We start from the raw sequence: 28,000 nt of genomic DNA, 5'->3' as shown, positions 1-28,000 counted from the left end.
AAATTAAGTTAGTGTAGTCCTCCTCTGATAGGATGCAACAGCGTCACGCCACCTCAACCGCTGCCAAGCCCCCCACCGCTCCCTTTAGACCTGTCCATCCCCCCCCCCCCGCCCAAACAGACCTGAACCTTTTCAGCTGCTGTGTGCGCTCGATTCAGCTCTGCATATGTTACATGAATGTTCTCTGCGTTCCTGTGTTTTTTGGCAAGACGGGCTGAGTTGCTTCGGGGGTGGATGTCTGAACATTTGCTTCACATAGTGTATACCATCAGATGTGTTCCTCTTCATGCCGTCCTTTCAGAGCTCGTGTAAAGAGCATACAGGCACACTTAAGAGATCATCTGGATGATTTATGGCCTTCAAAAGAACACGATTTTCATCAGTTTGTGTGTTTTTATTTTATGAAAGAAAAACAAAGCAGACACTTAATGGTCTTAAGTGTTTATTCACAGATTTGCACCCTCACCACACACTCCAGCTGCATTATATTTTTTTTCTGTGTATCTTCCTCTGTGGCTTCTGGGAGATTTATTTCTTAAACCACAGGATGGCAAAGAACAAAAACAACCTCTGACACCACAAGCAACTAACTCACTAATGGTCTGGCGAGAAATGCCTAAGACACAATATTTTGTTTGTTAGCTGTCTTAGAACCGTGTTAGGGTGTGTGTACGTAGCTTGTGTGTGTGTTGAATAGCTGGTAACACTTCGCCTGCTGTAGTAACAACGGACCAAGATAAACTCTGGACTCATCTCTTCATGTCTCCATTTTTTAAATAATTTAGATAAGTTTCCTCCATCAGTGTTTAAAGGAATAGCTTGACATTTTGGGAAATAGAACTTTTCGTTTTCTAGCTGAGAGTTAGCTGAGAAGATCAGAGACTGAAAACTGTAGGAAACAAATAAATTATATCTTGTTTGTTTAGTTTGTAAAAAAAATAACAGAAATGCCTCAGAAATTCACGTTTCCAGCCATGCTAGTGGCTAGGCTCTTTGTCGACTGCTATGTAGTTTTGTGTAAACTTTTTGATGAGATTGGAATTACTTGGCCTCAATTTGTGTCGTTTTGCCGTGATTATAAAAATAATGTTGTGAATATTTCTTTCCAACGCATGCTGTAGTCCTTGCTGTCGGCTTCTTGAAACTATTTTGCCAGACTCCCAGAAACTATCTATTAACCACTGCTGCACACGGCTAAACGGGACCAACGTTGCAATGTTTCTTATGGTCAAGCTTGTCCAACCTAGCAACAGTAACTAAGGGGGTGGGACGGGTCAAAACTTTTGTTTGGTTAGTTTTATTTGGGTATTGCCTTGTTTGGTTTGATTTTTTATCATTGTACCTGCTAAACATCGACATGTTAGCATTGTAATAATGGTTAGCATGCTCAAGTTAGCATTTACCTCAATGCACCACTGCTAGCATGGTTGTAGACGCTTGCTACATTCCTTATTTATCTTTCTCTTTATGCTAAATGAAGCTAACAGGCTGCTGTTATGTAACAAAAACACGAGTAGGGTATCTTCTCTTCTAACTCTGTGTAAGAAATTGAAAAAGCTTACTAACCAAAATGTTTAACTTTTTCCCTAATTCCCTGGTCGATGCAATGTTTTGAGCCAAAATGATGCAGGCTATATTACAAATATTCACAAAGAAAAGAAAAGAAAAGAAAGAGCTACAGCTAAAAAAAAAAGACTACTTACATGTTATAAAACCAACATTAACAAAAATATATAAAACTTTCAAAAGTTTTGAAAGCGTAAAAAATGTACACTTGTGTCACCAAGTTAAAACTGATAATGTAAGTACCAACAAATGTATTCTCTACAGGTAAAACTAGCTATGCAGAATCATCGCTCTGATAGTTGATTATGTATATTATGACTCACTAAAAGACTGCTGTGGTACTGCTGTGACTGGATGCTGGTGTTTATGAGAGAACACTTGATAAATTACAGTTGGCTGGCATCAGAAGTCCTTGTCAAATGGCTTGTCAGAGTACTGGGAGGAAGGACGGCCTCACCACACAGTTCCTGATTGTTGTTGTTCTTCCCTTTGGTTCTTGGAAATGTTTCAAGATCTGGAAATGAAAGCTGGAAAGTCCAGTGGTCCTAGAACAGACAAAGGCCATGTCAGAAAAAACCTACAATCATCCACATATATTTTTTAATTTTATTATTATTCCTGAGCTAAGATAAAGAGAAGAGTAGACAGATGAGCACTTACCACGAGGGAAATATCAGTTCCAGCTCTCTTGTCCGCTGTGGAAAAACAAAAAATGACATAAATGCATCAGCTTCTTTATTGGGAAGACCTACAGAAGTAGTTATTTTCAGAAAACCCAGCGTGTTTATTATAATAAATTGAGTCTAAGGCAAGTAAAAATACAGCAGCAGGAGGTCCTTTTTTAGCCTGACTTAAAATTCAAGACATTAGGTTCTCAAAACTGTCAAATTGTGAAAAGCTGTAGTGTAAAAATCTGCAGATGTACAAGGAGGTCAAAGGATAAAAAATATTTTAGGGCCAAAACTTTCTATATCCAAGGTACGAGTCGGTGAATTCTACAAGGTTTGGTCGTGTAACTATGGATCCCACTGCTTTTCTTGCAAATCCTTCTCTGCCTCTGAATCGTTGCCGTTTTTGGTTGCGTTCTCTACGCTTGACCTAAACTGTTGACTCGTAGTATAGCTCTGGTTATTCTTGCAGTTCTGATACAGATGATGATGCCTGCTCTGCCTGCCAAAGAGGTCGGTGCGTTTACCAGGAACACTACAGCTCACATCAACTGTTTCAGCTCCGCCCCTGGTCATTTGTTTTACAAACCAACCAACAAAGACACAGCCCATCAACACTAGTCACCCACTGAACATGCAGTTAGGAAACAGCATGTGATCTAGGTATTATAGTCAATTGTGTAGCAAAAATATCAGGATAGAAGAAATGTTGCGGATCATCTCAAAAAAATAAAATTAAAATAAAGGTCTAGCTCTATATTTATATATTTTTGTGCACGTTTTATCGTTGTTTATAAACTCAATTTCCTACAGGACATCACTTCAGTTTACACAATAGCATGCAATAGCACGTCTTTGCCCTACAGGACGTCTCCTAAATGTCAACAACATTCAAGGACAAACAATAATCAGTCAGTCAGTCATATCTGACTTCCACTGACTTAAGTCTTCAGCTGCATCCAACTCACAAAGAAAATTTTCATCTGCGGTTAAAAGAGGCCACGGTGATGGATGCAGGATGAAGAATATACATAGAAGAAAAAAATAGAAAGAGGATAAAAATCTCCGGGATGAAGTCGGACTGATGATGATCAAATGTCTGCTGGTTCTCAGATGGTTTTACTTGTGTGTTGACGTTGTTAGATGAGGGTTAGTGGAAAGTTTTAAGCGACGATCAGTACCTCATCGACAAGGTTCCTTTGGGTCACCAGACGGAGTAGCTCGGGGGAGCAGAGGCCCGAGGGAACCGGGTCAGAGTGTCGTCATAGGGAGAGCTACGTGTACACGCACAGACACACACATGTACTTACATACATAATGGGGATTCTTACAAACAAAAGAAAATGTTTCACTAACTCTCAGTCGTACAGACAAAATTACCCCTCCACCAATTAAGACCGCGGCATGCAAGCTAGCAGAGACACTGCCATACCTGACCACAGCGAGGTCTCCATGGATATCGCACACCTGTTCACCATGATTACCTGTATTACCCATACTGCAACACAAGAGCGAGGGTGGACAGGTGAGAAAGAGAATGAGAAGACTCCGTTGTAATGGAAGGAGTGATCCAAAGAGGGCGACGGAAATGAAGTCGAAAGAGAGGAGATGATGAAATGAAGATCCATGCAGAGGGAGAAAGGACATGCACGTGATTACTGATGAAACCGTATGAAGACGATCCAAAGCCGTAAAATGTCCCATACCGAAGAGGGAATGGGCACTTAGAAGAGTGTGAAAGGAAGCGTTGATAGCAGACATACATCAAAGTGAAACAAGCCACGGATAAGAGTAGCTGGAGCGAGAACGGAAAAAAAACAGGAGGAGAAAATATGAGGAAAGACCACGAAAAAGGAAAAGGTGACAGAGAGAAGGAAAGAAGAGGATTAATTAATTTCCTTTTGATCTACAGAAAAGATTCAGAAAAACTAGGAGCAAAACTAACAACATGTCTGTCTGTAGCTATAAAGTATGAGCAGAAGACGTGTGTTTGCACTCACTCTTCAAAGACGTCCTCCGTGTCCATCCTTCTGAAATACTTGGCCAGTTTGATGGAGAAGATGATGCTGGGGATCAGAAGGATACAGCAGCCTCCCAGACCAAACCAGAACGTGTTCTGGAAAAACACATTTACAGGAACTTTCTTACACTTTTTTCCAGAAATCCTTTGAACAGGGCCGGGTGATGTAGCCTCAAAATAAACCTCTACGCTATATTGTAAAACATAATATATACCCCAACATTTGGAAATCTCCTCAAAAGAACTTCATAAATGCTAGGACTGATATCAATTGTGACAATGTTGTAGAGATGACAACTGGTACTTGCAAAAAAAATTATATTATGATATCTAAGATAATTAACACCATAATTTATTTACTTATCACGTTTTCTGCTGTATGTTAAATCAATAAAGTAACTACATTTGTCAGAGGAAAGTACGACAGTAAGAAGATACGATATTTTACTTTGAAAAGTATTGAAGCGTAAGTATAAAGTACACATTTTTAAGATAATTAAAACATAATTTGAATACTATATTCCTTTCTGCTTATAAATCTCCCAAAATCCAACACACTGGACTTTTAGGTGAAATGATATTTAAAATAACCATCAGTTGCAGCGTTATAGATTTCACACAAAGGCACATACACATGGATGCACAAGAAATGTACACATTAACAGGCCTAAATAGGGCAGAACATATAAATACAAACACGTGAGCACACATGCAGCACATGCACACTGTCTGCAGACTCTGCTGGAGCACTCATATGTATATACATTTTCTGTTTATATCGACCACAGTCTGTGGCTTGTTGGAGCTCTCATTAAACTCACAAACTTACGTGCATGATATATAGCTGATATGTAAATATGAGACTTTACAGCTCCTCAGAGCTGAAGTGAAAACAGTGAGGAATCTATGTGTATGTAACTCCCCGCCCTGTCTGGAAACAGCCTCTATCTCATCTCAGTGTGTGTGTGTGTGTGTGTGTGTCGGAGTCTTGAGAACATACTGTTCTCACGCGTGTGGCCGATTGACTCCACAGTCTTCATCGCTCCCAAAAACCCAGAGCTCCCTCGAACTGTCAAAGAGCCGTTTATGTTTCTAGTTGAAAACCAAATACTGTACATGTGGGGAACATGATGTACTGTACATACAGCTGTGAAATGAATCAGTGCACCTCAGCGGCTTTACACACACGCACACAGATAATGACAGTGTTCTGGTGCCTTACCACCGAATCCAGCACGAAGCTGCACGCCACTATCTCCATGCTGTCCACAATGTTACTAATGGGTTTACACTGGGCCACCTCTGCAGTCAACTGTAGGGGGAAAATACACACATACGGTATAATCACCGGAAAGACCTTAAAGTATAGATTACAGTGTATGTATGAGTGACGTCAAATGTAAAACCAGAAGCTGCTGTGTGCAGCAGTGGAAAGATTCACTTCACTTATGTGCAGTTCAGTTCCTGCTGACTGATCTCTCCTCAACCTTCATATTACAGACTTCAGATTTAAATTAAAGCGGCTTCTTCTAAAGCTTCAAAACATTCATGATCTTAATTATGCATGACTTTAAGCCTTAATATAATTTAAGCCAGTGAATTATATATCGTGTCATAGGAAGTATACTCACCGAGTTTTTCACCCAGTCTGTGTACTGTTTAAAGTATCCCACCAAGCTCTGTACGTAGCCTTTTGTTTCCTATAAAACAACAAAGAAGACAATGTGTTAGTCAATGTGCAGTCTGTAGGGGATGAGTGACCTGGTCGAACTGTCTTAGTTTTCTCTAAAGATGCTTATATTCACACCAAAGTATCAAATAAGACCACATTAATGTTTTGCCATTGTAGTGCTGTTCTGCTCAGGTTACTCAAGCTTAGATTTTTAAGTGCCGTTATTCAAAATTAGGGCAAATTGATAAAAAATGTGTTTTTAGATAAAATAATAGATATTCTCATCTGAATGACTGGTCTGGCAGTATGTGCAGAGTTAGTGACAGACTGTGTTGCTCATATAAATCTGCTTGTTGTAATATTTACCTGTTTCACCACATGAGAGGCGTTGTGAGTGATGAGGTACTCTGCTGCATCGATGGCACTCAGGATATTCGTGACCTTGACCTAAAAGGGAGAGAGATTCATTTGTACTCATCACACAAAGATAGCTGTTTAGTAGACTTTATTTATATGATGGTTCACTCCAGTTGATCAGAGCACATGTGGAGGTCAGCGGTTCATAAAGGTGTTATTTCAGGTAGAAAGCTGCTAGGTGTGGAAAGGACATGGAATAAGTCATGACCTTCCAATACATCCTACAATGTTTCAAGTCTTGTTGATTTTTCTTGTCTTTATCTGTAAGTAAAATAAACTGTCTGTATAAACTGCTATAACAGTATAGTGTAACAGTATATCAGTGCTGTTGAACTTGAGTGTTTTTGTCCATTTGTTTCCTCACCGGCAGGTCGTTGGACGTCCTCTGCAGTTGCTTGATACTCTGACTCAGTGTACTCTGTGTGAGAAGACAAAGTGTTACCAAACAAAGCGTAAATGCACATTGAAATACTCATCAACAACTATCCCATCACGTCAACGCTGTCATTACATTAACAACACTGCTACGACAAACACACACACACTGTCACATTGCTGTATATCAACAGAGGCTTACCCGCGCTCTGACATATTTCTGTCAACATATGACGAAAGAAAAAGAAAACACAAGGAAAGTTTAAGGTAGCAGCTAATAAAGACACATGTTTACCAACGTTATGTCTTCAGCCTATAATAAAAAGGAAAAAAAAGGAAACGCAGTAAAGGAATCTTGATACATATTTGATCAGCACTGACTAATTTCATGGTTAAATCTGCTTTTCATTAGCAGTGTGTGTTCAAATACCACTTTAAAAAACAACAACAACTTTATTGAGCACACAGAGCACACAATTGATGTGCTCCAAGATGCTGGTGCTCCAGTGTGATATCTAGTAGCAGTGGTTGTCCTATATTTCACCTTTAAATGGGTTTTTTTGTGTAGTTGTGCTAGAAATTAGGTACAGTATTATGTCCATTGCTTTGAGGCATACAGTGTCATATGCAATTATCCATATCAGCTGTTACAATAAACCTTAAAATGTTATGAGCAAATCTGAGAAAACCAAATTAGAAAATGTTCTTTGCTTCAAGATTCTGTATGAAATTGTTCCTGTTATTAGTTAGTTGGGTATCTTGAAGTAATAAACTGTATGTTCATTTACTTTTTCAACAGAAAAAAAGGGTTTTTTAGGAAACAGAAGAGGATTTGTGTGTATTTTCTTGTGTGTTTGTTGTTTAGGTGTCTAGGATGTAATTACCATTGCTTGCTCCATAGGAACCACCTGTTCTCTGTGAATCTGTCTGATACTGCTTGCATGTCCTTTCAGTGCGTTCTCCAGGGCACCACGTGGCTGTAAACAAACAAAGTACAAAGAAAACAGTAGTTTATTCCAGTTACATGTCATTAGTTGCTACAATAACTTACATTAGACGATTAAAATCTTTAAGATAATTAGTTAATGATTATTGACTCAATGATTTATTATTCTTTCCTTCCTAAGATATACAGACACACACTAATCCTTATGTGCCATGTCCCATGTGCCTTTAAATTACACACTTCCTGCTCTATGTACTATGCATGTGCCATAAATGTGTGCGTGTGTTCAAGTTGAATGGGCGGCTTGTTCAGACCGACAGGCAGGATCACCGAGGTTAAAGCGAAATAATTTTCCAGAGGGGCTGTCTGTCTGACTGTATATCACATTCCTACAGTCCTAAACCTGTAATCCAGTACGAATTTAAATGAGCACAGAGACGCAAACCAACAAGAAAAACACAAAAACCTCTTGAATCAAATGATCCAAGTTATTACCAGTCATATGAACAATCTGAAGGGAAATTAGGAAGTTGGCAGTACTTTAGCTGCATAAGTTAAACTTGAATAGATTCCTGCAGCTGACAAATATACCTCATCTAAGTCAAATTCTTAGTCAACTCAATGTACTTTAACAGGCATGACTTTCTGCAGTGTGGTTATCCTCTAAACCCTCAGTTAATCCAAAGCAATTTTTGGTAAAATAAAGACACTCACCAGTTGGTCGGCCTGAGCCTCCAAGTCACTAGAGAAGGACAGGAGATCCACGGCAGTGACTCCCTTATTGACCTAAAACAACAAAACAAACAGTAAACTTCACTGGGAGTATTAGAATTATAAATCATTAAAATATCTTTTTCTACATTGGAACCTCAAAAAGAAACATTTCAGACCTAACCCTGATATCTTAGTTTGTTATAATAACTTTAAAATAAAGGAGCGACAATCCCATTCAAAGGGAACAACACTGTCTCTATTTGTCACCTGCGGGGACATTATATTAACTTAGATCAATTCCTCGAGGCTTAACTTAACTTTGACTAAAATAAGCCCATAAGTTTACTCTGGGGAGCTGCTTTTTGTCCCCACAATGTGTTATCGGTACTGTACACACACACATTACCTCAACCAAGTAGGCTTCATAGTCGATCTGTCCGACTCCAGAGTTGGCGAAGTTGATGAGGCTGTCTCTGCCGGCCTGCTCCAGCAGTGTGATGTCCTGCAGGTCGACCTGCACGCTGTCAAACACTTTGGCCAGATCCCTGTTGTACTGTTGTGAAACACGCATTGCAAAACTCACAATTACCCGGTAGTCATTCATCGTGTGGCACTAACACATATTTTTCATCAATCTGTATGTACAATCATCAATTCCTACACAGGAAACTGACACTTACCACAGTTCTGTTGAGGAATGAGTTGATGTTGAACATGGTCTCCAGCTGCAGAGCATGGTACAGACCGTTGTTCTCATAACACTCCCTGTGACACAGATACAGTATGGTTTAATCCTTAAAATGTATTGTTCTTTATTCCAAACATTAAAAAAAGTGATTGTAAAGAATTGAGGGAAATAAAGGAAACAATCTGCAAATCTGCACATTACCTGTACATGCTTCCCAAAGTCAAGTCAATGTTTGGATTCTGAAACAGCATCCCAGGAAGGAAGTTCTTCTTGGCGGGATGAACTAGGTATGGTGTGTCTATGATCTGCACACACACACATGCATATTCATCAGCACAGAGCTACAGTGTTGTTTGTTTTGTACCAATATCCTGCTCAGATAAAACTCTCGCCAAGAAAAACGCAGAGCGAAGCAGAGAGGAGAGTAAAGACTATAAGATGATTCAGGAGGGGAGAGAGCTTGTATTCTGTACCTTGAACAGCTGTCTGTTAGCCAGCGGTTCACACACCAGCTTCTCCACGTTGCCGCCAACAACAAACAAAGCGGTGACGATCATCATCAGGATCCAGGCGAAGATGAAAGAGAAGCCCACCCCACTGGAAGAGCAAGAGACAGAAACCACATACAACATAACATCTGTTATCTTGTAGTCTAAGTTTCCAGCCTTCATTTTTACCTGAAATCACTCCCTATTTACTACAAGGGTTAGAGTGTTGACATGGGAACGTACGCCATTAGCAAGTTGCCGCCGGTGTTCGAAAGGCATCCTCGCGTTGTTGGTGTAGCTTGCTTGTCGTAGCCGCAGGTGCCACACAGCAGTCCGAGGATGTTGAAGGCCAGAACCAGAACGACCATGCAGAGCACTGCCACACAGCCAATCCACCTGCAGCACAAACACACTTACTGTTGTCATTTGTGAGAATGTTGTATTAATTCACATTCATTTACTGGAGTCTTACCCCTAACCATAACCTTGTCATAATTTCAACTTTTTACCGCAATAACTGACTGTTTTCTGCCACTTTTCGAACACAACATACATAACAATGGCCGTTATAGAGCAATATTAGCTTATGTTATGAGTCGTGTTTCTGGCCACCTGATGAATCCAATATTCACTCTTTTAGCTCTCTTCTTTGGTATCCACCAACTTCTGAGAGAAATATCTGCTTCTTTAGTAGCTAAATGCTCCACTGTGTTCACCAGCTAGTTGCAAACTGTGTCTGTCTGCTGTTTGGTGCTTAGCAGATAGTGTAAAGTGGGCTTTTAGAGCTTTATTGCTGAAGCAGAACAGTGAAATTGTGGGCTGAACAACTAAACAATTCGCTGGAATTTACTACAAAGCTCCATAAAGCGGAGGGAAGCCGTAGATTATCACTACGAGCCGCTATTTCACATTGATAATAACAGCTTCATTAACTAATTATTTGATCTTGGTGGTGCAAATTTGTGCAAAAAAGTATGTTCCCATAATGGGACAGATTTTTGTTCCAACAACCTGATTAATACGTGTAGGCAGACAAACAACACATGCACTTACCTGTAGAAATCCATCTGGTCAATCTGTGGGTAAAAAGACTCAATATTTTTCTGTCCATCATTCAGGAAAATAGTGAAATTGGCCAGAGAGGCCTCCACTGGGAACATCTTGGAGAAGCCAATGATCTCTATGCCAATCTTATCCAGCATGCCTTTTACTCCTACAAAGAAAAAGACAAACAAAAAAATCAGAAAGCAACATGAATTATTGATATTTTGTCTATATAAACTAGATGGACTGTCAGAGAGGACAAAATAGAGAAAGGGGGGTCTAACAGAAAGTGAAAAGGGATGAAGCAGGACTTACGCGGTAGAGCTGTAGTTTCATCATTCACAAGTATGCAGAACATGGGAGAAGAAGAAATATGAAAGTGAAATACTACAGTGGACTTTGTAAAGAGGAAAGGAAAACAGCTTAATTTGTAGGTCAACTAAAAACAAAAACATACAGTAAACACACACTTGTGTACCTGAGACAATGTTTTTAGTTTGTTCTTTAACCAGTTTTGGTGTGTCATTAAAGGATGTGTAACCCTGGAGAAGGACAGTAAGAGAGAAAAGGGTTTAATCAGGGTGTGTTTGTATTAATATGATGGTTGAGAAAGAAAGTGACAAGATGACGATGAGCTGGAGACAGAGACTCACCTTTTGTATAATGTTGCTGAGGTCTGTTTTCAGGACGGTGTTGACATTGGCCAAGGCATGACTGACATCTGGGAGCTGACAAAAAGAGAAAAAAGGGATATTAAAATTCTTGCTTTTTATCATTTCCAGGCTCTGATTCCCACTTCATGAGTCAGACTATCTTGAGTTTTTTGTTACATTGGAGTAGTCAGCGTTGATTCCCAGCTGGGACAGCGTGGAGCGGATGGTGTTACAGGTGTGAGAGACAGCTCCATTAGTGCAGGCGGGGTCTGACAGGGTGTTGGACAGAGACGCCCGCTCCTCTGATAGACTGGCCTGAAGTTTCCCCGTCCCTTCCTGAAGAACCTCCAAGGAGGAGCTGACGTTCTCCAGGGCCTCTTTGGTCTCCCGCATGGCTACAGGAGAGAGCAGTGAGCAGTTAGCTTTTGACTTTTTTTTTAAAAACAAAATCTACACTAGTGTGTTGTTTTGTATTGTTAACCTGGTGTGCCACATGGGATTTATATTAATATACATTCACAATTCAGGCAACCACAACACAGCTTACAATGATTACACCGACCACAGTCCAACAAGACTCTTTACAGGGCATAACAGTGATTCAGGATGAGGATCTATAGTATTTGTAACACCTGGGATCCACTGACACCCAGTCACGAGCACTGAAACACTGAACCCAGATCAGCTGTAATTACCTTTGATGGAACTCTCAACTTTTGCTTTAATAAAAGGAAATGTAAAGGAATCAGAGAGGAAAAAGGAAAGTTGAAAAAATGGTGAGGATGTGGCATTAAAAGACATACCAGGACTGAGTGATAAAACTACAAGGGAGGAAGCTGATTGTAAATAGGAAGCATGCAACATAGCTCTATAAATGTGGAAACAGTTCACAGAGATAAGGATTAGATATACGTTGCAATTTGATTTTCGGTTCAGCAAAATAGGGAGTGCTTCACAATATCAGTTTGTTGTAACATTCAACATGACAAAAGTATTATTGAGACACATAATAAAAACAACTAAATGTAACCAAAATGGCTCTTCGCTTAAGAGGTTTATTCTTGAAATAATCCTGTGAAATAAATATTATCATCCCTACATACTACAGTATGTCTCAGCTTTTTAAACCAAACTGGAGGTAATATAAAAAGCGATGGCATGATGACGTATGTTACCTCCTGCCATACGCAGCGCAGTGTCCAGTGAGGGAACCACCTCTTTCTCGAGCTGACTGTGGATCCTCCCACCCAGCAAAGGTCCAATGTCTGTCCGGACACACGGAAAGATCAGACAATACACAGGAAGCCACAGGCAAACAAAGTGTGAGACATTAGACAAGTACATTATGTAAACAGTCTGAGTTCAACTTACTGTCGAGCTCTGACAGGACTTTGTTCTTTGCTGTGGTGTACTGGGCTGTCAGGTATTCAATTTGCTGCAACAGAAAACACACATTGCACATTGGAGCGGTGCAAAGCATGAATTTTAGTGTGAATGTCTTTTACATGGGAATGTAGGTGTGTCTGTGTGCATACCGCAGGTGTGTTGTTAGCAAATGTCTTCATGTCTCTCATGTTGGTGTTAATGAGCCGCCGAGTGCTCTTAATCTGAAGGCTGACATTATGGTTCGCAGCATAGGCAATCAGAACTCCCACACTGAAACACACACATACACAGGGTCAGTGAAGTAAAGAAACACAATGAGCAGTATTCACCACCAGAGGGCAGCATGGTAACATGGTTATTAACATGGGCTTCCCAAGTCACCACTGAGAGTTCAGACATATGTGAACTGAAAATCACATTTATCAGCTACATTTTCTTTAATATCTCTATCTTAAAATGTGGATTTTGAAGTCTCAAAACATGAAACAGCTTTCTCTGCCTATCTCTCTCTGTTTTTCCTTTTGGATGAGTGTAATCAGGTAGAGGAGTCATTGTGAACACACTGCACACTGCCAATCATTTGTACTGATATTTTTTTTTTATTATCAATGTTTCAATCCTCACTGTGATTGAGTGATGAGAGAGCTTTTGATCCTACATGCCTTTTAATAACACTTTCTGATGTGCAAGAACCCGGGATGGAATGTAACTAAGTACAGTTACTCAACTAACATACTTCAGTACAATTTTGAGGTACTAGTACTTTACTTGAGTATTTCTGTTTCCTGCTACTTTATACTTCCTCTCCATTACAGGCAAATATTGCACTTTTTACTTCACTACATTTATTTGATAACTTTAGTTACTACTTACTTTGCAGATTTCATGCTGCATCAGAGCCATGCAAAAACTCGACTGTGCGTCTTGTACAGTCAATGAATGTAACAAACTTTTAGCCACTTTTCTAAAATCCCATCTCACTGCCTTGCTACCTTAAAATTCTGTTGTAAGGCATCTGTCTTTCTCTACGATCCACCTCCTGTGTGATAAGAAAAGATTTAACAGCGAAAATGACTTTTAATGTTTTACCTCAAGAGATACTGTGCATTTAGTGTACTACTTACTGTAGTGAAGTAATAAAGTAGGATCATGCTGTCACAATTCACTGTTTTGAAAAGAGTAATGAAGTCAAGGTACCGAGATGATGACATACAAGCTTACAGCTGTGTTTTCGTTCATTATTGCAGTGACACTTTAGTGTTATTCCTGAAATTGGTTTGTTTTACCCCTTTTCAACGTATTTCATTTACCTGCCTGATAACTGATCTCTTTTACTCTACTCAGCCTGAAACAAAGATTTGACTGACTTTCAATAGAAGGAGAAAAAGAAAGAATCTTCTGTGTGAGGGCTTATATAAGAATCATAATAACAAAACCCTGATCACATAATATCTCCACATCCCCAAATGGCCACAAAGTGCTTTATGTACTGTACTGTATGCATATGTGCATATGTGTGTTTGTGCGTGCGTGAGCATGCGTGTTTGTGATGTGAAAGCACTCATTCATGCAGAGAGGCCTCTCACAGCCAGCCAAGTGATATCAGTAACACCTAACTGTCCTGCAGAGTTTGGATCCTATTTCTCTGACTGAGCACCTGTCTCCTCCTCAGCAGGTAAACTGCACGAATCATCCAGTCTGAGTGTGAGCAGATGTGGTTAAAGGGGAACTCAATGCCCAGGCACACCTAACCGACATCAAAGAATAGGTTGCCTCATGTTGCCTGTGTCTCAGCCAACTGGGTTGCACTTAAACACACTGCAAAGTCATGAGAGGAAATACCACCAGGTAACAGTAGTCTGTATTTGTGATTCAAAGGGGAAACCACAAGACTCAGGATTGCAGATATACGTGATACAGCAGGTTTTAAATTGTTTTCTCAATCACCACCCTCGCTAATATAGTCACTTCTAACGGGAATATGTCGGATAAAAAGCTGCAAATGGCTCTGGTGAAGAGGCAGAGGTAAAAAACAAAACAAAAACATGTTTGTACTGGTTGCTTTGGGATCTTGGCAAGACATGCTTTGCTATATCTGAAAATATATCCATGTTGAGGTAACTTTTTGTAAGACCAGCACAGTTACAGAATCTCACACAACAATTCTCATAGTGATGATAAACAAGTTGATAAAGACCGAAAAGAAGATGATGACGACTCACATGATGAAGATGGAGGTGGCGATGAGCGAAGCTGTGTAGAAACCTCTTTGACAGTCGAAGTTCTTCCTCTGTCTCTGGTGCATCTCCCCTCCGCAGTTCTCACAGCATCGGCACACACAGAAACACATGCCTATGATGGGGGTGAGCACCACGAACGCGATACCGATGGTCGCACATATGAGGAATCCTGCTTCGTAGTAGATCCACTGCGGGAGGACAGGATTCAGACAATCATCATCCCCCCTCAATGATGACACTGTAGTGTTCATGTGAGATGTCAGCACACTGTTATGATGAATTTACCTGTAGTAGCAGGACCACATTTTCTGGCTGATTCCCCACAGCAAGGGCACACCAAAGCATGCAGGAAAAACACCCAGACACACACACAAAGCCAAAGCAAGAGGTAAAAAAAAGAGAAACAAAGCAGGGTCAATGTGACAGCCAAGAGAAGAAGGAAGAAAAAGGAAGAAAAATTTACTATAAAGGGTCAAATTACTGCTAACAAGTTCAATTCAAACCAAGGGTTTACCAAACCTCACAGTAATTAAACCATGATATGATCTAAGTGATTCTTACTGTTTACAAAGCTTGAGATACTTAAAGCTTGGGTTGGTAAATTACTTTAGAGGCATTTTTTGTTATATTGGTAAAAATAATTTCTGAACATCCTGACAGCAATCAATAGAACAAATACTCTGCCAATAAAAAGGAAAAAAAGGAAGTTCCTAACTTGCAGTTTATGCACAACTGAGGGTAAGAAAGACTAAGATGTAGTCTTTGATTTGATGATTTCATAAGATTTGTTATGCCCTCCTTTCTGAACCCTTGTGGATTATGTATTGACAATTAAAATCATGATGTCTTCATCTGAACTGCCCATGAGCGCATTGTGTCTCATGAGTCTTCCACAAGGCCAGGCTGATATATTGCTATAGCTATTAGTGAACTAGTTGCAGACTAGAGTGAAAGAGAAAGTGCAGCCAAATCCAACTCCGTTCTTACCAACCCCAGCTTTAATATTGCAATAATGCTTTACATGTTACATTTCATTAATCTTTTTCCTGCTTTCTTTCTTTCAAATGATACACACTATAAGGCAAAAGAAAATATGATAATAATACAATTTCTTTATTTAAAAGGTCCATTTATTTTAGAACATAATCTTTCACAGTTGTTAAATCAACAGATAAGTTCACCACTACTGGGTAGAGTATCATTACATTGCAATGAGAATGTTAAGTTTAGCTCAATTATCACTTCAATCAACGTACCTTTCTCCATTCTTCTATTTTGATTCCCCCCATGTTTTGCTGAATCACTCTAACAATCAGATCTGAAAAACACAAAACAGACAGGTAAGAACCAAAACACACAAGTCTTTTAATCCACAGTGATGTCCCGTAGAATTATTATCACTTGTGCAAAAGTCAGCATACTACGCTGTTGTGAAAAATCCTTTTATCTGTATCTGTTCATGAGCAGACAACACAGATTACGTGGATTCATTTTTTAATTTCCGATGACAGTACTGTGAATGTATTTCCTCATGTAACTGACAGCTGTGTGTCCCGCGGAAGCGTTTCCGGACGGCCAATGAGGACTAAGGTTCTGTCCAGCTGTCTGTGTTTATATAGGTCAGCCAACACTAAGCCTACCTGGATGGTGACTCACACATGCTGTTACTCAGCAGGTAAACACCGATTCCCTCACACAAACACACACGCACACACACATGCGTGTGCACACACACGTGCGCACACACACACAGACATGCACACAAATACAAACATGTTACATACAGTATGTTTATTTTAAAACGTACAGTAAACAGATAAAACACATTACATACAAATGAGTAAATCTATAGATTATAGAATGTAACTAAGTACTGCAAAATTGTGAGGTACTTGTACTCAGTGTTGGGCAAGTTACTTTAAAAATGCAATATATTACATATTACTAGTTACCTTTATTTTGAAGTAATATATTACGCTACAATATTACTGTCTGCATAGAGTAATACATTACTTATTACACTACTTTTTAGTTACTTTCAACAAAATGGCCAAAAAACCCATACAGAACAATTAAACAGCCTAGATCTTTTTAAATAAACAAATGGCCTTGGACACAGGAATGAGCAGGCAGACAAAGGTTCAAAGTCTGATATATTATGAGATAGGATTAAATATTTTTAATTGTAGGCTTAGTCATATGACACACAATAGACCTATACCTTATATAACGGAGCCTTTAATGACATGACAAGACAAACATCTCTTTTTCTATGCCTTCTTATTTTAGTCCACAGAACAAACATTGCATGGACATATGTGATTCAAGAATGTAAATTCAAGAATGTAAATTAAAGTGAGGATTAGGCTTTATCACATAGAAACTTAACAAAGAACTTAAAGGCTCGGTTATATTAAACACACATAGCCTATATTAATATTATTATTATTAATTAACCCACTATATCACTCCCTTACCGCTAAAAGAAATATATTACTGCACCTTATGCACCTTAACCAGTTTTATTAGATACAGTATATGAGAGCATGCAATAGATCAGATAGGTACAGTAGGTGCCACTGCACACGACAAGCAGATGGAGGCCAGTTTAGCATGTGGATGCTGACACAGCTGACACACACGTGAACATACACACATAAACACACACACAGACACACATAACTACTCTGTGTCTGTTCTGCCTTCTGCTTGCACACCTGCTGAGCCTCATGTAAGGTGAGAAAGCACATGTAACTGAAATCTAATGACAACAGATTTGTTTTCTGTTTTCTCACTTTTAAAATATTCTAGTAAATTAGATGAATTAAAGTACTCTTACTGACTATTAGGGCTGGGGATTATATCACTATTGAATTCGTGAAATTAGACTGTTGTCAGAGATTTTGGATATTGTTATGTTGTGGTATGGAGTAAGTGTTGTCTTTTCCTGGTTTCAGCTGAACAGACTGTTCTACTTGTGCTAATACTTGCCTTTACCCTATCAGTCATTACATCTACATTACTGATGATTATTTATCAAAAATCTCGTTGTGTCAACATGTTGTGAAAGTACCAATAGTCACCCCTACATTTTTGTTGCAGTATTGATATCCAGGTATGTGGATGTCACCCAGTCCTCGCATTTAGGAAGTAATTTTGAGGAGATTTCAAAATATCGAGATTTATAGCGTGTATGGGGATTAAACCTAAAAATATCAAGATATAATTGAACCCTTTCATGAATAGTGATATAGTGGATAGATATTTGGAAGCCATTTTTACCATTTAAGTTGGAGTACCATGTCCCAATCTCTTTGTCATTTTGAGATATGGCATCACGAATTCAAAATGGCGGAGGGAAGGTGAGGTGCACCTTGTTCCTCTGGAATAACTGTTAAATCCTCTTTTGCTCAGAAAGCCAGGCAGGTAATAAATATGTTTTAATTTATTTATTAATTTATCCAGATTTTAATCATGTTTTTCTTAAAAAAAAATATTCTGGACTGAAAATACATTTTTATGCACTAGTGATTGGCTGTAAATCTACTGCCTCTAAATCACGTGAGCTTTGCAGTTTACACTTTAAAGTTTTGGCAATTTGTGAAAGTAAAAACGTGAAAGTAAAGCCTTTCTGGTTAGTAAAAGGATCTGAGATTCTGGATATCTTTTGTGACCATATGGATAATCCTCTCAACACCATCGTCCTCCTCGGGCTGGGAGGCAGCGATGGCGGCTGCCTTACTCTTCTCAGATCTCTGCTAGCTAGTTTTTATCAAACCGGTTCACGTGCAGTAAACCTCAGAATGTCATGTAGGGTGACGACGTTGACCTCTGTTAACTCTGCAGATGCAGCATATGAGAACATCTGCGTTGTGTCGATGCCACCTGCTGTTGCTCAGCTACTTAGTTAGCATTAGCCATGGAGGGCAGTTAAGCTTAGACAGCTTAGTTCAGTGACCCAGTATAAGAGGTAGCTACTGCAAACGAAAGGAAGAGGGGGGATAAACAACCATCAGAATGAGACCCGAAAGGATGAAGAGACCACTGCCTCACTTGAACTAAATGTGTCCACTGCGAAATCAGGGAGCGGAACTGATTTTTTTTACTAACACATAAGAACATTTTCTGCACGGAAAATGTGACATTTTTTGAGTTTGTGGTGTCTGATGTGAAGAACTACCTTTGATAAACCAACTTTTTTATTATCATTGTAGTTAGTGAACATTTGTGTGTGTGTCTCTTGATTCTCCCACAACCAAAGGCCTTTAAAGAATCACAGCTGGATCTATTAATGTTTTACTTCAGTTAAACTAGGTGAAGTGAACATACACAGGTCCATGTAAGCCACTGTAAGACTAAACAATGTCAACAAGCATCAGATACTACTGTTAATTAGTTGTTGTGATATATACATGTCAGAAACTACAACCCTCTTACTGCAACGTGTAAATATAGGCAACCACAATCCTCTACGCTGACCTGCTCTGAGAGATTACTGGGTGGTGTGAACGAAGCCTTACGCAACCCAACAACCACCTCTACTTTTGACACTCTACACCTCATTTAAAGTAAAGCAACGCTCTCAGCGACACATCCACAACACACAACAAACCATATTTATCAGTCTCTGCCAGTGTTTAGAGTCTCTCTAGCTCCCTGGACAGTTGAACTGACCTTACACTTTGAACTCCCTTTGGAGGAAGCAAGCTAAATCCCAGCTACCCTACTGGGGAACAAATTAAGATTACATTCAGTGAAAATAAACAAAAGAAAACTGAAGACAGTCAGGGGAATAGTGTGATGATGGTAGAGTTACTGGTTTATAAAGATATATTTAGACAGTTATGCTTACAAAGTACAGTACTGGCTATATTTTCATGTTTTCTTTGGCTCATCAACCATTAAAATGAAACGTTGCATTAGCTGTGTTATTTAAGGAATTTCTGAGACGTGAATAGGTAGAACTATCCAGGAAAACCCACTAAAAAACTAGAAACACGTTCTATTTCCTTTGCCGTTAACCATTTTTGTGGCCTCTCAGATTTATCTTGTGACTTTAGGGAGGGGTCCTGATGCCCAGCTATAGAACAACTGCCTAAGTAACCATGAGACAGCATATGGAAAGACATGGTCTTGACTGAAAATGTTTTTTATAAAACAATGGGGAAAAAAAGTGTGATTGTGGCTCTAAAATTTGAAAGACAATGGAGTTACTGCTTTACGACAGGTTTTACTACAAGCCACAACATTTAGGAATTGACGTTGTGGGCTACAGTTCAAAAGGTGTTACGACATAAGTCGTGTCAGGTTTGCCAAAGCACAGTTGTGTAGCACTTACGTTCTGTTACTTTAAATAATGCAAACAGAACAGTATGGATTTCTCAGTATTACACAAGACTGTAAGTATAGTATGTATTTTCTTGGCAAGGAGCTTAAGAAAGTGACACTGTGAGCTGAAGCAAAAACAACTAAGAGGATTATGTGGTCTGTCTTTTTCCCCCCAATTGCACCAGACACTTCTTTAGACACTACCCACAAGAAAACATATATATAAAGACAAACAAGACACTGCAACAGTTAACAGTTATTTTGTATTATTAATTAATTATTTCCTTGATTAACTGAGGGGTTTAGGGTTTGGGTCTATTATATTTGATATTATAATATCAGAAAATAGTGAAAATGCAGTGAAATTTTGTCATTTTATCATCAAGAAATTGCTTAAACATTTAACTGATCTTTAAAATTATTGCTCATCAATGTTCTGTCAACTGGCTGATTCATTTTTTATGCATTTCTATGTTTTTATGCATCATTGTCTATAACTGGTAAGTATTTCTGCTTATCATGTGTGCTTCTTGTTGTCATTTAGTTTCTGGTTGCATATTCCCAAATTACGTTATATTCATTTTTATGATAGTCCTTTTTTCTGTAAGGGAGGGGAGGTCCTTTGTATAAGGCTGGTAGCTTCTTGACCTCTCTGTACACATCTCTTATATTTTTATTATCTGGATTTTATGCAATCTTGTGTGTATGCAAATAAAAATAACATAGTGTAATTTATCAATGTGTGTCTTGTTTCAGCTCTTAAACATACACCACGAGTTTATACTGTCCAGTTTAACATTGTAAGATAAAACACTGAAAGATCCCTGCTTGGAAAGGATAAATTATTTTATTAATACACATAGACATAAGTGCATGAAAGATGAATGGTAGGTGTAATGTAAGATGTACAAAGTCTTATACAGAAGCTCAGGGCTCCTTCTCTACTTTGTTTGGGCAGATTCTTGATAACCATTCATGATAAACTAGACTTTTTGGAGATAGAGCTAGTCTTAAACATCCTTATCAGACAACTAACTTGGGTTTCTCTTGACTGTGATCTCATTTAAGACATTTGCTTCCTGATAAACAAGTAATTAAGGCAAACAGACAAATACTAGGACTATGACCCACTTTCAGTACATGTGTGTATGTGTGCATGCCTGTATGTGCTTGCACATATGTGTGTGTGTGTGTGTGTGTGTGTGTGTGTGTGTGTGTGTGTGTGTGTGTGTGTGTGTGCGACAGTGCCATCTGTAGCAGTGGTAGCTGCACAGTGTTAGCATTAGCCCTGTGGATGCTAATCCTCTAATCTACCCTGTGTGTAGCAGAGGGATAAGACACTGCCTGCTCATGGCGAGAGAGTCCAAAATGTTTCTTCACCATAGAAGCAACCTACACACAGATTTGTAAAGAGGGGTGAATGAGCCCAGAGGAGGAAAAGTGCCACCCCATCAAGAACCAGTGATGACTTTAGCACTCATTATCACTTCTGTAGTTTTCTGTTGACACTCAAATTTAAGCAGGTCTACTGAAAACCTGAAAAATTCATTACATTTATAATATTTTTGGATAGTTTGTGCCATAGTTTTAGATGTTTAATTTCTGTGCGATGGATCAAACGTAGACACATGATCTGACAAGGCAACTAAACCAATCCTCCGCCTCCCTAACATTCATTTGAGATTTACAACTCAACCTTAGCCTGACTCCAACGAGTCACCTCTGCAAAAGCTGCCCATGACCTAACCCCAGCCCTAACCTAAATATTGATCTAAAGCATTTTCTACTGAGATCAGATGAGCTTATGTAGCACACAAGCCTCTATTTTTCCCCAAACTCTTTCAGTGGAGAAACAACATTTGGAGAGAAACAACCCTCATCAGTAAAACCTTAATTAAACTGAACTAATTGTCTTATTATCTTATTCATTAGTATTTATCTTCATGCTTTCTCAGTGGTCCTTTTGCAAAACTTTTGTACAGTAGTCTGGTCAAAAATATCAAAATATCAATACGGATCGCTTCTGAATATGTAATGAGCTATTTGCACTAGTTTCTATAAAAGTGTCACATTTAATCTTAAATACAGTCTTTCTGCTGTTCTCTGCTACTAGCCATGAAAGGAAAAGTCATATCTGCAATGGCCAACCCTGGTTATATATCTTTTACTAAATTATTATATATGTATATATATTATATAAATTATTGATACTGTTAAAGGTATTGTATCGAAGCTGATATGACAACACTTTTGTACAGTTTAATGATGCATTTTCCCTGTTTCCTTCTGTTGGGTGCCTCTCAGTTAGCAACACTTCAAGAGAAAGAAAATTTCAAAAAAAGTAAATCAATGAAATACAATTAAAAATATACACAGCTGATTCTTGATGATAGGATGGAGTCTATCTGTGATCCTCAGAAAATTCCAATACAAATAATCTGTTTATACATACATATATTAAAAGAAACAGCTATTATAATAAGAATTATAGAGGAAACTACCTTTATCTTACTTTGAGCCTGTGTTGTGTTTAATTTTTCATCCAACCGGGGAAGCAGCTTGGGGAGCATGTATGGATTTGTAGTCATATAAATGGTTTTTCTATGAGTGAAGAGCTCTTTTCATTAGACAGAATATTGTTTAATATTAAATGCTTTAAGTTATCACCTACAATATGTCCAAAACCTGTTTTCTGTGGTGGTTAATGTTACATTATACTGTTCTTTGTACTGTCTCCTCTTTTTCTAAATGACCCTGGTTGGTTTTTAAGCTTTTATTTTTCCAACATATTATTAAATTACTATTACCCATAAGTCACAGTGTAGACAGCATATCATAGTCAGAATGTTAAACCACATGTTTATCAACAACTGATCTGACAAAAACAATTAAAAAGCTGCCGATTGGGACATTGATCAGCAAGGATGTACAGATCTCAATAAACCAGTACAACAGCTTGAAATTTTTCGAAAAGGCTACACTTACCAAGTTAACCATTACAAAACAACAAGTACTACAGGCAACTCAGGGAGTCTGCATGTCTGTGTAGGCAGTTTGAACTTACATTCCTAAACAGGCCTAGCTTTTGTTATCATGGAAAAGAGAGTAAATATTTGTCTACCTATACACATAAAAGTGCATACAGGCATGCTACATATACCAGTGATGGAAGGTAACTAAGTACATTAACCCAAGTACTTGAGGTGCTTGTATTTTACTTGAGTATTCACATTTTCTGCTATTTTGCCCTTCCACTACATTTTGGAGGTAAATATTGTACTTTTAATTCCATTATATTTTTTTTATAAATAAAGTTACTGGTCACATTGCAGACTGCATGCTGATTCAGAGTCAAAGTAGCACATATTTAAATTAATTTGCTTTATCTGCAATTGGATAAAATACCACTGATTCTGATAATCGGAAAGATTCTGAACATCACATCCAATAATCAGGCAACCTATAGTACACAGCAGGGGTAGATCGATTATGGGCCCTGGCCAATTATTAGGGCCGATATTCAGCATTTTCTGATTATCGGTATTTGAGATTTTTCTGTCAGATTGCTGATAAAATAAACAAATTTAAAAATGTGCTACTTTGTCTCTAATGCTACATCCTCCTACGCGATGTCCGGCCTACAACAATATCTGATTGGTAACATGTCACAATTAATAGCCTTTAAAATAAAATAATAAAATAAAATAAAATAATAAACTAAATGTAGTGGAGAGGAAGCATAAAGTAGCAGAAAAAGGAAATACTCAAGTGAAATATCTCAAATGGTACCTAAGAGCAGTACTTGGGTAAATTGTACTTAGGTTTATTTCATCACTGGTTGTTCAAAATTTTGACTCTATGCTGCAAATAAATATTGATCCCGAATATTGTTTTTCAGTCCACTTGATTTCTAATGATCGGTTTCGGACCTGAAAAAGCCATATTGGTCGACCACTAGTACACAGTATATCTCTTATCTTTTTATCTTTTGATAATTAAAGTACATTTAACATTAGTTACTTGAAGACATTTACTGAAGTACAAATACTATTCATATGAGTAACTTTCACTTTCACTATTTTTAACTTGAATTCTTTAGATTTTTGCTCAAGCATGACTTAGTACACACTGAATACAATTTTGGCTTCTAAACTATATTGGTGAGCATAATGCTAAATAAAGAGGTAAAAAACTCAAATGATGAGACTTTGTTTTGCCGATTTAAGTTTAATAGTGTTCCTCTGTCGTAGCAAACATGTTCAGGCCATTCAAGTATCCATGCACAAATTCTCGTTCATAACGATCACTTTTCAGGTTTTTGATTCACAGATGCTTTATAAGAAGGTGCTTGTTTTGCTTTTTCCCACTGAACTCCAAACAGGACTGATGGCTTTCCTTGAATCTGCTGCCACCAACTTAACTTACTTGTGTGTAAAATTATCAACCCCTGTTTGTGGCTCTGAGGAGGACTTGGCAGGGTAGGCAGGATCACGTTCAGCTTAACCTGCCAAATCTCATTCTCTTGAATAAACAGCTATAAACAGTGTTATACCTAACGTTGAGGTATGTGTTTGATCACTTAAGCAATATGAATATGTTTGCCTATATGTGATGTGGGAGTGTGTGACCTGACATCAAGGTGGTCTCTACCTGTGCGTGTGTGACAGTGAATCATTCTGAAAAGTCCCTGGCAGTAGCAGCATATGGTGCAGTGGATTAAGGTATTATGCGGTGATGCAGGTGACAGAGAAAGCCTCCCCTAATCGCTGATCTGCTAATTGATTAACCAGCCAGCGGACCTAACCCTGGACACCAAAATGGCAGCATCTTAAAACCTTCAATCCTATTGCACTGTGTCATCCTCCAACGTGACCACTCATAGTTGGACATGTAGCACAAAAACAAACCACTGTAGCTGGTTGTAGCTTTATATCCATGACTGGGTTACTACACTACACCGCAGGGAGCCAGGCAAACAACGTTCACTATGTATATAATGACTCAAACCTGATCACCTTATAATCACCTCAATAATGTTAAAGCACAGGCCCTGAGAGGATCATTTATGAGCTATGATAGTTATTGATCCCACTAATCTGCTCATAATATTGGTTTATGGGCTCAACAAGCACATGCCACCAATGCATGTAGTCCCCCTGTGCACATGCTCTTTTGACCTAGCAGCATTTTAATTAGGGGCAGCCACTTGGGGAGTGTGTTTTGGAAGTCATGTGTGAAGTCAGCTATGATGTGGTACAGATTTAGACTTGAAGAGAGAAGACAGATACTGCAGCAGTGTGCAAATAATTCCTGCTGCAGCGGTCTCTTTGAGATTTTCAACATTTTTTGGACTTTGTTATTTAGTTTGTGGCGTAAAAACAGGTCAGTCAGAGTTGTGAGGCAAGATGGATTTCAACCTTGATGAATTATTGTGACGCCTTAAAACAAAGCAATGTCTGCATGTGACAGGGTATGGTTAAGGTTATTCGTTTTCCTTCTAAGATTGCCTCCACTGAAGCATTTTTTTAGGCCTGAAGATCTGAAAATACCAAACTTTTTTACAAAATATCTCAAATTTGAGGAAAAATGACAAGAAAAATAAACATTTTTATCTATTACCCACTCAGTTTTATCTTGGGTTATCAACTATTAAATGGATTGCCAACTAGTTTGAGGAAGTTTAAGCGAAAAAAAGTAAAAATTCTCTGATTCCATCCTTTTCAATGTGAATATTTTCTGGTTTCTTTACTTCTGTATTACCTCTATTACACCCTTGCTTTTGGAAAAAAGAAATACCTGGTGATCTTTGAAGAACCTGGAAGGTCCTTTAACAACACTGTTGCTGTTCAGAAGATATTTCCAGACTCATCAAAGACTTCTAACAATATGAGTGAGCTGCAACGATTCACCGATAAGTTGTCAACAACTAAATTAATCGCCAAGTATTTTGATAATTCATTAATTGGTTTGAACAATTTCTTAATGAGGAAAAAAAAAAGTCCAAATTCTCTGATTACAGCTTATTAAACGTGAATTTTATCAGGTTTCTTCACTCCTCTCTGACAGTTAAACTGAATATCTTTGGGTTGCGGTCAAACAATACATTTGAGGATGTCAAGTTGGCCTTTGGGAAACACTGATCGCCATTTTTTAAAAATATTTTACAGACCAATTAACTATCAATTTATCAAGAAAATAATCGACAGATTAATTGACAATGAAAAAATGTTTTGTGCAGCCCTAGTCTCAACCCCCAGGTTTGGAGCCATTTACTTTCAGATTTATTTTTATAGCCTCTGCAGAAAACTGATGAGGTATTAGTGCTTTACAGCAGACTTATATACTACTGGTCACAGTTTTGGCTGTTATTATCCCAAACTCATAATTACATTGGCATTGGACACTGGCATCATGCAGTATTACAATACACCCAAAACCATCTCCTCCTTACAGCGTGATGGACCCCTTAATACAGATCATACCATTGTGTTGCTCATTCATACTTTACAATGCAGTGATGCAGTTTCTGTGCAGTGTTTATATCAACATGGTCATATTTTAATATTGATACACCTGTCAGTACATTTTTTTTAGCAGTTTATAACATGCAATTTCATTCATGCTTTTCACCATCATTTGTCGTTTTGTCACTTCTTAGACAGGTACCGTACATTTATTTTCTTTACTTTTATTTTATTTTTCCTCTTGTTTAATTTTTTCTACGTTATTTTCTATCATATAATCATCTTAATTATGACCCTATATTCATACATTTTGGTATACAGCCATCCAAAAACAGTATGTGGCTATTAGAAAACATTTTCAATGACAATAAAGCTAAAATTGCTAATCAGGTCACTGAATCTGAAGGGTCACAAAATTTAGCGTAACACCTGTCACACAGTTTACGTTAGCCTAAGGGTTAGCTAGCCAACTTATTACAAATTTGAGCTGTGTGTTTTTATCAAATATGACTTTTATCTCGAAGAAAAGGTGTAAATCATGACAATGTTCCTGTGTGAGAGGAATAAGACACAGAAGAGATGAAGACATAAGGACCGGGGTTGGGGGAGGAGGGGGTGACGATAATCTCACCTTTGGGAAAGTAGTTCGGCTGAACCACGTAGAGAAAAGCGTGGACCATGTGGAAGAGGATCCCCACGGCCCCTGGTTCGTAGTAAGCGTGGGTATCATAGACCGCCGACGGTACAAACCCAAAGTCCAGCGGCTCCACAGGTGGAGGGGACCGCTGTCTGCGGGAGTCCGCCCGGACCTCCGCCGGGAAACCTTCCCTCTCATCCGCCTGCCGCTCGCTGCTTGTGGCCCCCCAGCAGAGCAGCAGGACGAGCCACCTTGTCCACAACATGGCTCAGAAAGTCCAGCTTTGTCCGAAAAAAAAAAGAAAATTAAACAGTGAGAAAATAAAAACTCCGAGCCCCGGTCGTACTACAGTCTAACTGGGGGGGGGATGGAGAGGGGAGAAGCGCCGCTGACGTGAGAGGACACCTGTCCCTCTCGGTGGTTTAATCCCCGCCGCTCAGAAACAACCAAGGGAAACTTTGAAGCTGCACACCCGCCGGTAGAGCCTCTAGCAGCCGTCAACTCCTGGTTTCTCGGTCCGGACTCAGCTCGGACATCTTCCCGGGGATCTCCGACGACTCAGGGGACCGGCGGCCGACGATGAGCTCGTTATCTCGGTGTCCTCGCTCTCACCCTGCCGCTCAACGGCTGGATGCTAATCTCGCGTGCACGTAAAGCCCAAGAATAACGTGACCGTCAGCGTCTGCGGCGCGCG

General features: G+C 38.9%; 1 protein-coding gene and 1 long non-coding RNA gene across 6 annotated transcripts; both read right to left on the bottom strand.

Moving 5' to 3' along the window:
* Positions 1-429: 429 nt before the first annotated feature.
* LOC140995006 (uncharacterized) lies at positions 430-1,950 on the bottom strand. Its single transcript, XR_012178751.1, has 2 exons — positions 1,414-1,950; positions 430-1,342 (listed from the first exon to the last, which is right to left on the bottom strand). It is a non-coding gene; the product is annotated as an uncharacterized lncRNA (long non-coding RNA).
* Positions 1,951-2,057: 107 nt separating this feature from the next.
* Positions 2,058-28,000, bottom strand: prom1b (prominin 1 b). 5 transcript variants are annotated; one of them, XM_073464848.1, is made up of 28 exons: positions 27,301-28,000; positions 16,134-16,195; positions 15,163-15,189; positions 14,860-15,065; positions 12,787-12,907; positions 12,623-12,686; positions 12,427-12,516; positions 11,429-11,646; positions 11,252-11,326; positions 11,077-11,140; positions 10,914-10,922; positions 10,608-10,767; positions 9,798-9,950; positions 9,540-9,663; positions 9,268-9,371; positions 9,059-9,143; positions 8,785-8,931; positions 8,379-8,450; positions 7,603-7,695; positions 6,708-6,761; positions 6,293-6,373; positions 5,886-5,954; positions 5,477-5,566; positions 4,235-4,350; positions 3,667-3,732; positions 3,416-3,508; positions 2,227-2,261; positions 2,058-2,111 (listed from the first exon to the last, which is right to left on the bottom strand). In XM_073464848.1, exons 1-26 carry the CDS (start codon positions 27,569-27,571, stop codon positions 3,439-3,441), a joined length of 2,691 nt encoding a protein of 896 aa, XP_073320949.1. In that variant the 5' UTR covers positions 27,572-28,000; the 3' UTR covers positions 2,058-2,111; positions 2,227-2,261; positions 3,416-3,438. The 5 variants fall into 5 exon arrangements, with proteins under 5 accessions (XP_073320949.1, XP_073320957.1, XP_073320965.1 ...); XM_073464856.1 differs by lacking the exon at positions 10,914-10,922; XM_073464864.1 differs by lacking the exon at positions 15,163-15,189.

This window comes from Pagrus major, chromosome 1, assembly GCF_040436345.1.
Source record: "Pagrus major chromosome 1, Pma_NU_1.0".
Taxonomy (NCBI): domain Eukaryota; kingdom Metazoa; phylum Chordata; class Actinopteri; order Spariformes; family Sparidae; genus Pagrus; species Pagrus major.
This window is presented reverse-complemented; position numbering and strand designations above follow the sequence as displayed.